General features: G+C 45.0%; 1 protein-coding gene and 1 pseudogene across 2 annotated transcripts; one reads left to right on the plus strand and one right to left on the minus strand.

Moving 5' to 3' along the window:
- The first annotated feature begins 433 nt into the window (after positions 1 to 433).
- LOC123103212 (protein MALE DISCOVERER 2) lies at positions 434 to 4,339 on the plus strand. 2 transcript variants are annotated; one of them, XM_044524725.1, is made up of 8 exons: positions 435 to 858; positions 949 to 1,069; positions 1,174 to 1,261; positions 1,969 to 2,085; positions 2,568 to 2,887; positions 2,992 to 3,182; positions 3,287 to 3,419; positions 3,526 to 4,339. In XM_044524725.1, the coding sequence occupies exons 2-8, from the start codon at positions 976 to 978 to the stop codon at positions 4,110 to 4,112; spliced, it is 1,530 nt and encodes a 509-aa protein (XP_044380660.1). In that variant the 5' UTR covers positions 435 to 858; positions 949 to 975; the 3' UTR covers positions 4,113 to 4,339. The 2 variants fall into 2 exon arrangements, with proteins under 2 accessions (XP_044380661.1, XP_044380660.1); XM_044524726.1 differs by lacking the exon at positions 1,969 to 2,085 and having other exon boundaries at positions 434 to 858.
- Positions 4,340 to 4,757: 418 nt separating this feature from the next.
- On the minus strand, positions 4,758 to 9,321 carry LOC123103211 (probable leucine-rich repeat receptor-like protein kinase At1g35710; annotated as a pseudogene).
- Positions 9,322 to 11,051: the final 1,730 nt, after the last annotated feature.

The raw sequence follows: 11,051 nt of genomic DNA on the forward strand, positions 1-11,051 counted from the left end.
CGTCGAAAGAGAAGAATGCGGATGCAAAGCAAGGGTAGAGTGAAAGAAAAGTGGACCGGAATGGGTATTTGAGTCAGCCGGGGATGTCAATATACTATATGGCGGCGACGATCCGTACTCCCGTAAAGTTTATCACTGTTCGCGGATTGATCTCCACCGCTCCAGGGACGAATAGGCTGTCTGATTTGGGATCAACTTTGGAAATGCCCGAGATGACGAGTACAACCATGTCATGTTCCCGTGGACAACGACTTGATTCCGGTGAAATTCCCGCAAAATCACTGCGCAATTTCAGGCATAACAAGAAGAGTTAATAAGGGAAAGAAAAGGGAGGGAAATTTCCAGCTGCCATGTGTGCACGGTACCTGGCTGGCCTGAAACAGACAGGCAGGCAGGCAGACATCCACGCCTGCCTCCGATCCACCCAAAAGTACACTCCAGTTCCAATATTCCGCGTCCTGGACTGACTTGCGCTCCGAGCTCTTCTTTCTCCTCTGCCTTCTCGGCCTCTCCCAGCTCATCCCGTTCCCAGCACACTGCCCGCGCCCTGCCTCCTCTTCTCTCGATTCCCTCCTTTAGCCATCTTTACAGGCACAAAATCATCCCAGCCTTTTCCTGCCACTCTTCTCCTTCTCCACATTCCGTGAGCGCGTTTTCCCCACTTGAAATTCCGGCTCTCGAGACACAAGATCCGCGAGGGGTGGTGGATTCTTTACTTGCTCGTTCCAAAAATCCCACTCTGCCCCGCTGCTCCACTTACCTTGTAAGGAGTAGCGGAGACACTTTACCCGATTCGTTTCTTCAGGCGGCATGGAACGGCGTGTGCTTCCATCGTGCCCAAGATTTCAGCAGCTTTAGGTGGTGGCATATAGAAGTTGGAATCTTTGCCTTCCTTTTATCGTCTCCCGTTCTGCTCTGCTCTTACTGTCTTTTACTACCCTCTTGCAGAGCTGCCTGGACTCCATTGGGGGCGGAATGGAGGTCTGGAGCATCAGAGCGGCGCAGCTCTTGCTCTTCTTCTTCCTCTTGTCTGAGAGGCATGGGTCTTGTGCCGCCCTCGGTGAAGAAGGTGAGATGGATTTCCCATGGGTTTGTGATTAGGAAGTGGCCATGGTTGTGTTGGTTCAAGTGGAACAGTCGTTGACCATCTGTGTGTCTATCTTGGTGCTTCAGGGCGAGCCATGGGTTTCAGAGAAGAGCACCCAAGTGGATGGTTATGGAATTTGGAAGAAAAGAAGGTTTTCAGCGCAGCGGCGACGCCGTAAGTCAGCCTGATCTGTTCTTGTTCTTGTAGGATCAAATTCATGGTGAAATGATTGCTACCTTTTCTTTTCCTGTGAAGATGTCAAATCATTTGCAAGTAGTTATCTTGTACTCCCTCCGTTCGAATTTAGATGACTTGCATTTGTCCACATTGGGATGCATCTATACTTGTATAGTGTCTAGGTACATCCGTTTCTAGACAAATGAAAGACATCTAATTTGGAACGGGGGGAGTATGTATCGCTTAGTCATGATTAAAGTTACTCAACGAACAAGTCCTATTTTGATTTCAAGGGGTACATGATATTGCCCGCCGTTGTCTTTTTCTATTTGTAGCGTCATGGATTTACAAGTCAAAGGGGTCTAGAAGAAGCCATGACCATTAAGTAGAGAATATGCAGGACAGCTAGATGTCTTTCTAGAGGAAGCTATGATTTTGTCTCTGGAATATTTAGGATACGTGTGTGAAACAAGGCTTTCACTCTTAAGCATTTCTTGATGCGTCCCTCTTTTTTTTGACAATATCCAAAAAATTTACCTTCATGGATCAAGTCCTTCAGGTCTAGGGAAAACAATATTTCTAGGAGTAAATTGCATCTGGAGCATTACAGAATTAAATTTCTGCAGTGCTTGATACATAATCTCTACTTTTTTACATTATGGGCTTGATATACATAATCTAAAGCCATGTGATGATCTTTGCAGCTTAGTCAAGGGAAAAAAACTGTCAATTGAAATTCCTAACGAGTTGCAAGAGCGTATCATGATTTCAGAGGTTCTAACTGATGGAAGGCAAGAATCGTGCAGAAAATGTTTAACAAAGTCAGTCTTCTTCTTTATATACCAGCTTCCCTTTCGTAAGAATTTCTGAGTAAGATGGGCCTAACTTCTAAAGTAAAACTGACATGACACAGGCAGTTGAAAACCAAAATACTCTGTTTCAGTTTAACCGGCAATCTTGACTTTGACTAGTTAAACTTTGCAATCTTTTCCCCACAAAATAAAATAAATAGAACCCACACTTTTTGAATCTTTCGGTAAACATCCGTTCTTTATCGAAAAATTTATTGTGGCCCCTTGAAAATACATGCTCATTTTCACTAAAAATAGGTTAAAGGCAAATGCCAAACATAAGTACACATGACAGCTGTTGTACAAGGGATGTGTAGCCTGTCTCTTACATTAGTAAAGCTTAAGCATTGATATGTTAAAGCTTGAAGCGTGGAGAATACTGATATGCTAACTGTGGACTATACAAGTTTAACAATCAGACTCTTCAATTTATATTGGTGTTTTATATGCAGAACCATAGAGAGTAACACCCTGAGGCAACTCCTACAGGCAAGGGAGCTTCAAGAATCAGCACCTTCCTCTAAGGCTCCTGATCAGTTTCATGAAAGCCAGGCTCCCATGTCTTTGCCACCATCGTATTCGCAAGCTGAAACCAACGAGTCTTCTTCTGTGCCTCACTGGGCTATCTACGCAGTGTGCATCAGTGGAGTGCTTGGCCTTGTGGTTATAGCCTCTGTTGTGTATCTACTTGTCTCCCGTAGAAAGAAGGATAACACCGTCAATCCATGGGCTACCGGGCTGAGTGGACAGCTAAGGAAAGCCTTTGTGACAGGTCAGTCTCCTATTACCTGAAGCTAAAATGCCATATTACATCATCTGAAATGTGTGCCACAGATTGAACTTGGAGATGTTGAGTGTGCTTTACCTTGTGGGCAGGTGTTCCTTCTTTAGGAAGGGCCGAACTTGAGGCGGCGTGTGAGAATTTCAGCAATGTGATTGGTACTGTATCTGACAGTGCATTGTACAAGGGAACCCTGTCAAGTGGAGTTGAAATAGCTGTTGCCTCCAGTCCAGTTAAGTCTGCCAAAGAATGGTCGGATCGGTCCGAGGAGCAATTTAGGAACAAGGTAAGAAGTAATAGGCGAAACTACAACAGTGCTCAGATTTTCTCAACTAGCGTAGTACTGCTCTATCCCCGTTGTCTGTGCCTGACCAACTCTTCCTCTTTCAGATCTCTGAGTTATCCAAGGTGAACCACAAGAACTTCATGAACCTACTTGGTTACTGCACATGCGACGCTCCGTTCACCAGGATGATGGTGTTTGAGTACGCTCCATGCGGTTCCCTCTTCGAGCATCTGCACGGTGAGCTGCACATCAGTATCTGAATATCTTCCATATGCTGTTCTTGCTTCTGCTACTTCTCTCTCAGAAACAGTGAGGCTCATCCGATCCATGTTTTTCGATGCAGTGAGGGAAGCAGAGCACCTGGACTGGCCTACCCGGCTGCGCATCATCATGGGAGTGACATACTGCCTGGAGCACATGAACCAGCTAGACCCTCCTGTCACCCCAAGAACCCTAAACTCCTCATCCATCTACCTCACCGAGGACTACGCGGCCAAGTTCTCCGACACCGAGTTCTGGAAGGACGACGACGCGGACGCGTCGGCGCCGACGCGATCCGCAGGCCAGGACAGCATCGTCTACAAGTTCGGGATACTGCTGCTCGAGGTGATCTCCGGCCGGCTGCCCTTCTCCGAGGACCACGGCCTGCTCGTCCTCTGGGCCTCCAGCTACCTGGACGGCAAGCGGCCGATCGGCTCGATGGCCGACCCGGTGCTCAGGGCGTCGTCGCCTGTGCCCGAAGAGGACCTGGCGGCGCTGTGTGATGTCGTGAGGCTGTGCATCAACCGCGAGGCGGCGAAGAGGCCGTCCATGGGCGAAGTCGCGGGGCTGATGAAAGGCGCCGTCAGACTGTCGCCGGAGCAGACGACCCCGAGGAATAACCCGCTGTGGTGGGCTGAGCTCGAGATCATGTCCACGGCATCCACCTGAAATGACATACAGTATAAAGGGAAGGATAATTATACTGTACGTACTTACTAGATTTTGCGTTTTAGTTTCTTCTTCGTTACTTTTTTGTATGATATGGTACACTCCTTTTGGCCCCAATTTGTTTTTGTCCTTGGATCACTGTGATCCTGCATATTTCTTAAAGTTGAAAGGAATAGTAATTATTATTGTTGACATATACGGAGTATTTGTTAAAATTGTGTTGAATATGTGTACCAGGCTACAATTATACTTATGTGATTTGGTAGATGGGAAGGTGAGCCCGTAACCATGCCTTGGGATTAGCCATGAAGATGAACTTCGTTAACAAAACATCACGTGTCCTGTCTACTTTTCTGCAATGAAAATTCAGGCTTTTCTAACCGTATTTGCATTTCTATTATTTCTCATGTATCCCTAGGAAACCATCTAATTAATACATGTAGCATACTATTCGCAATAAATAAATAAATAAATAATCTAATTAATACATGTAGCATACTATTCGCAATAAATAAATAAATAAATAAATAAATACATGTAGAATACATAGACAGTGCTCCATATTCCACCATCGTAAAAGTTGATAGCAAAAGTTTTATTAGCCCGCTCTCTGCATCATGAGATGCATATGGCTTAAGTTATTACATCGCTGAGTACAAAGTTTGCAAACAATGGTCTTGCCAAAAATGAGGGAAAGAACAAAACTATCAAACTACTCGAACGAACATGCTAAACAAAACCACTCTAAATATTGAGAAGCCTATCACTAGCACACCACTCAAACTTAATCCTATGAAAAAAAAATCCTTGGATTGCAATCCTACAAATCAAATAATGAATGTAGAGAAAACTCGTAAGGATTATAATTCTTCAAAAATCACACATAGGATAGACAGCAAGAGCCCTGCGATAGAAATATTTACAAGAACCTAACTAGTACTCCCTCCATTCACGAATATAAGGTGTTCTAAGTTTTTTATGAATTGGACGTATATAGACACGTTTTAGTGTGTTTGTTCACTTGTTTGAGTATGTATGTAGTCCATATTGAAATATTCAAAACATTTTATATTTGTGCACGGAGGGAGTAACAAATTTTTCTCTTAATTTCTTACAACCAACATAAACTGTACATGGCATGTACATGCAAAAATGAAACACCATACAAATGATGTACTGCAAACATTCTGTAGTTAAATGAAGAAAAAAAATGTCTTGAGCATATTCACGACCAGGTGGAAGGGATGACAATGTCAGTTTGCAGACAATCAAGCTGATCATCAGGTCTTTCAGTTGTAGAGAACACCTTGATTGCTTGTTGCATCGTTGGTCGGTATGATGGATTTGGTTCTATGCAACAAACAGCAAACACGATCACTTTGAATATTTCACTTGCGATCTCAGTTTCAGGGAATGGGAGCCGGATGTCCAACAAATCCTCAAGTGATGTACTTCTGTTGGCCATGGAAGAAAGAAAATCACCTGGATGATGTCCCATGAACAACTCGAGCATGAGTACTCCAAAGCTATAGACATCACACTTCTCTGTCACCCTTGTTGAGTACGCAAGCTCTGCTATGCCAATATTGACGAGTTAGCCTTTTGTGAATGTGTATGTATAGATGCAAAAAGTACTATATATGTATCGATGAAGCTAGTGTTTTTACACAAATGGAAATCACTTGGAATCTTCCCTAGACGCGCACACGGCCAATGTCCATCATTACAAATTGCTAACAAGTAGTTAGTGAAACAAATGGGCTCAATGATTGATGTCGCTAATGTGTATTGCACACATTAGATACAAAATGTGTACTGTCGAGGACTGCATGGTAAACTGTTCTACATCTAGTGACCATAAGAAAAGTAAATACTAACAGATATTTAGTTTTTCAGATAATGATCGCTTTTATTCCCCCCGGCCTCATCATTATAGATGCATAAAAACTAACCTGTTACAACGTTTTATTACAAATTCACCAAATAATGACCTCATCAAAACGTTTACGAGATGGAGAAAACATAACAACACAAAGATTTAACCGATAGATATAATTTTACCTGGGGCAAGATATCCGTTCGTCCCAGCAAGCCTTGTACAGTTTGATGCATCTCCATCTAGTATTTTTGCTAGACCAAAATCTGAAATACAGGCACTGAAATCCATATCAAGCAAAATGTTGCTGCTAGTTATATCTCTATGGACTATCGGTGCAAAGCAATCATGATGCATGTAGGACAGAGCATTTGCAACATCCTTAGTGATATTTAATCTTCTTGTCCAATCCAACTCAATTGCAGTTTCCTTGCTCTGCAAAGATTTCGCTAAGCTTCCCCTATCCATATATTCATACACAAGGAATCTCTGATGAGCAGCAGCGCAGTAGCCAAATAACTTCACAATGTTGCGATGCCAAATATGAATCAAAGCATCTATTTCACGATGGAATAGCTTGTCATCTTCCATCGTGTGAATCTTCTTTATTGCAAATATTTCACCTGTTGGTAACTGGGCTATATAGACAGATCCATTCCCTCCTCTTCCAATGCAGTGAGCATCGCTGAATCTTTTTGTGGCCTCAATAATTTTCTTGTACACATCTTCCCCGTCAAAGTTCCAGATGGCGAACATCTTGACCTGTTCCAGTCCCTTTCCACTTTCAGCCTTGGATTTCTTCCTTTTACATTGCCATGTTGCTAGTGCAGTAATGAGCATAAAAGTCACAGTGGCAGGTATTATAGCTAGTAAAATAGCTCTAGGCTTCCTTCCTTTTTGATAGCTTGAAGTGTGGTCACAAGGGGGCAGATTTTTCACACCATCACCGCATAAATGTGTATTATGCACGAACCATTCGGTTGGAGCTTCTTTGAAGAGCCTGCTTTGTGGCACTGGCCCTTCAAGTTTGTTATAAGACACGTCCATGTATAAGAGGCTGTTCATGCGTTGAAATGATGGCGGAATCCTGCCGCTTAATGCATTATGTGAAAGATTCAAGGCTTCAAGCATGCTAAGATCACCCAACTGAGTTGGTATCATGCTACTAAATGAATTTTCACTCAGATCTAACAATCCTTGCAGGTTTACCAGCATCCCTAGTTCCATAGGAATGCTACCATTGAGTTGATTATGGCTCAAATTCAGAAGGCGAAGCTTTAAGCACTGCCCAACTGATCCCCCTAACTGCCCACTTAGGTTGTTCGAAGATAAATCCAAATACTCCAGATTTTTTAGAGACGCAATTTCCTGCGGTATACTTCCCCTGAGCAAGTTGTTGCCGAGGCTCAAATTGAATAATGTCATTATATTGCCAATTTCTGGAGGAATATGTCCTTCGAGTTTATTTGATGAAACATCAAGTATCCTCAACTGAGACAGTTTCCCTATGCTTGGTGGTATGACTCCAGTGATACCATTTTCTGAAGCGCGCAACATGGAAAGTCCGTGGCACTCACCCCAGCTATGAGATAGTTGACCAAATAGTTTATTTGAGCTGATATCTATGTACACAAGATTCGGATAAACCCCCATCTCAGAGATATCTCCTTGGAGCTGATTTCGTTCAAGACGAAACCGTACCAGGCTTGTGCATCTTAGCAAGCTTGTTGGCAAGGGTCCAACCAACATGTTGTTATAAGCGGTGAAATTTTGTAGCCGGCTCCCGAACAAAGACCGGATGGCAGGGAACCGGAGAGTTTGTTAGAACTCAGCGTCAACCAAACAAGATTTCTCAAGTTTCCAATTTCTTGTGGAATGGATCCAGACAATTGGTTATAGCAAAGGTATAGAGTAGTGAGCTTAGTCAAGTTCCCTAAGCTACTTGGGATGGAGCCGCTTAGTGTGTTGTTGTAAATGTTCAATTCCTCCAAGTTCACTAAATAACCTAGCTCTCCAGGGATGTTTCCAGAAAGTTGGTTATCGTGAAGGTCCAATGTGGTGAGTCTTGTCAAATTCCCCAAACTGTTTGGAATGGACCCCGTAAGTTTGTTCTGCCCTAGTCCCAAACACTCCAAGTTCACTAAATTCCTTATTTCTTTAGGGATGGGTCTGATGAGCTCGTTAGCCGAAAGATTTAGAGTTGCTAACCGTGTTAAGTTTCCTATACTAGTTGGAATATAGCCTTCAAGATGGTTTGCACTAAGGTTAAGCTGCTTAAGCCTCGCTAATTTTCCAATTTCCGGAGGAATTTGTCCCGAAAGCTGATTATCTGAAAGATGCAGGAATGTGAGTTTGTTCAGGTCACCAATACCGCCCGGGATTGAGCCTGAAAAGTTGTTTTGGCTCATGTCTAGGTGCTGGAGGCTGAATAAATTCACAATATCTTTGGAAATGGGAGCTGCTAGGTTATTCCTGGATAATGACAGCCTATTCAGATTTTCTAAAATTACTGTGGAGTTATTAACTGGACAGAATGAAACTGGACCTGAAAGCTTGTTGTCAGACAAATCCAACGTGACCAGGTGATTTAGGTGGCCTATTTCACAGGGGATGCTACCAACCAGCCGATTGCCTGACAAGTCTAGGCTCACAAGGGTACCCAGTTCTCCTATCTGTCCTGGTATTTCGCCGGAGATTTGGTTGTCATGGAGCATCAGGAGATGCAGCTTCGTGAGGTTTGCTAGAGAAGGTGGGATGGAGCCGCTTATCTGGTTGCCTTGGAGTTGCAGGGCATGGAGCTCGCCGAGGGCCGCGATGCTCGGAGGAATGGTCCCGGCGAGCCTGTTGCGCGAGAGGTCGAGGCTCGTCAGGTCCCTCAGGGCCGCGAAGTCGAGGGACTCGAGAGTGCCTGCGAGCCGCGTCCCGCGCAGGTGGATGCCGGTGATCACCGGCCGGCGCCGCGTGCCGCACCTGACGCCGCGCCAGCTGCAGAGCGTCGACGTGTTTCCCCAGGACCGCAGGGCGTGCTGGCTTTGGCCGCCGAGGGTGGCTCTCCAGGCCAGGAGCGCTCCTGCTTGCTCTCCGACTCCGAGGGACGGCGGCAGGGCGGCGATGGGCGAGACAAGCGCCATAAGTATGACTAGAGAGGCCAGTAGTGTTGTCGAAGGAGACGAGTCCATGGCCGGGTGTAGCTCCACGATTCTAGGTGGCTGACTATGGATGAGAGCTCGTTGCGGCGCCTTAAATCGTCGCGATTCTGCGGCGGATTTCTTCTTCCTCCCTGTACTGTACCTACCGCGGGCAAATCGCGCCGTGGAACGGTATGCGTTTCTGTTTCTTCTGATTCTAATGAATGAACGAGCGTCTGAAGTCTGAACATGCGCGATTAAAAAGGACGCCGAAACGGCGGCGTGGAATTGTATGAGATTTGAATTTTGGGTGCTTGATGGAGATGGTCAAAGGTATGGTCAGGTTAAACTCTGACTAGACAGGCGAGATCAAAACCGCGCGACGAAATGAATGTCATACATCACTTTTCTCTTTTAGTTTCTTTCGCAACTTTCAATAAAATGTGATCTTTATTGACTTAAAATGATGATATAAACACAATGAGCACACATCTGACTTCTGCATAGATAAAATGCACACAATCAACATAAACACACACAAATGGACATTTTTTTTCGAATACGTGAGATTGAGTATCATTCCATTGATAGGTTGGGTGGTGAGTACAAAGGTTGGCGCCCTGGACATACGCAAGATGGCGGTGCGCATGGTGAGCAGGGAGGGGTGAGGATGCTCAGCCTCGTTAGTTACACGTTTATGTTATAGGAACAATCCGGCCGAGCCCTTTTGCGCCGGCTCTGGCCCATAGTTTCGCCTCCTGCTTGATATCGTCGAGGATGGTGTGGAGGTTGGGAGACTTGTCGAAGAGGACGGCGTTGCGATGCTTCCATATGGCCCAGGAGGTGATGGCGACCAGGGAGTTGATGCCCTTGTGTAAGCATGTCGGGACGCTGGTAGCGGTCCACCACACGAAGAAGCTGGTGGTGCCGTCAGAGGGGTGGGGGTGCTGCTGCGCGGCACCAAGCCAAAGTGTCGTGTCAAGCCATGCGCGAGAAGACCGGGTACTTAAGAAGTACCATCAAATAAGAGCAACCATGTGTTATCGCCACTACTTTCCATAATCCCAACAGCTATATGCGCTGGGTTAGAAATTTCACCGCTGTAGCTGCATAACCATAGCCTCTGCGTCAAATCGCCATCCATAGATTGCATCTCATCACTGAAGGCAAACTGGTTGGAGTAAGAGCTACTAAAAACCACAAAGGAACCATCTGGCTACAAACCACAAACTCGCTAGTATGCGTCACCAACAGCAACCATTGGACATGGAGACACTAGGCCATACCGCCTCATCTGGGAGAGCGCTGATTGCGGAGGAGGGCTAGGAACCCACCTCCCTCCACGTCCCTGGGCATCCCTGCCCCACGCCATAGACGGATCTAGGGAAAACCAATCACTCTGGCCAGCCCCGCTGGATCTGTGCAGATGCAGCAACGGTGGTTGCACCAACCAATGACAGGTGTGGGATGGTTACATCCCCTTGAGGCACGACTGACGGACTTGATTCCGACAAATCTTGAGTAAGGGGTCCAAGCTAGTAGCCTACATTTAGGGTAAAAGGACACGAGGTTTTACCTAGGTCCGGGCTCTCTCAAAGAGATAATACCCTACGTTCTGGTTGGGTTTGTATTGATTTGGGATGGAGTACAATGTACAGATTGATCTACCATGAGATTGTTCCGTGTGGTCTATGTGCCTTATGAAGGAAATATGCCCTAGAGGCAATAATAAAGTTATTATTTTATATTTTCTTATATCATGATAAATGTTTATTATTCATGCTAGAATTGTATTAACCGGAAACTTGATACATGTGTGGATACATAGACAAAACACAAGTGTAAGCCTCTACTAGACTAGCTCGTTAATTAAAGATGGTTAAGTTTTCTAACCATAGACATGTGTTGTCATTTGATGAACGAGATCACGTCATT

The sequence above is a fragment of the Triticum aestivum genome, chromosome 5A (genome assembly GCF_018294505.1).
Source record: "Triticum aestivum cultivar Chinese Spring chromosome 5A, IWGSC CS RefSeq v2.1, whole genome shotgun sequence".
Taxonomy (NCBI): Eukaryota; Viridiplantae; Streptophyta; class Magnoliopsida; order Poales; family Poaceae; genus Triticum; species Triticum aestivum.

What these genes read in the sequence shown, in the direction of transcription:
- LOC123103212 (XM_044524725.1), top strand. Translation starts at nt 976, where the DNA reads ATGGAGGTCTGGAGCATCAGAGCGGCGCAGCTCTTGCTCTTCTTCTTC. An exon ending in AAGGAAAGCCTTTGTGACAG is followed by an intron (nt 2,888 to 2,991) that starts GTCAGTCTCCTA and finishes CCTTGTGGGCAG; the next exon opens with GTGTTCCTTCTTTAGGAAGG. An exon ending in CCTCTTCGAGCATCTGCACG is followed by an intron (nt 3,420 to 3,525) that starts GTGAGCTGCACA and finishes TTTTCGATGCAG; the next exon opens with TGAGGGAAGCAGAGCACCTG.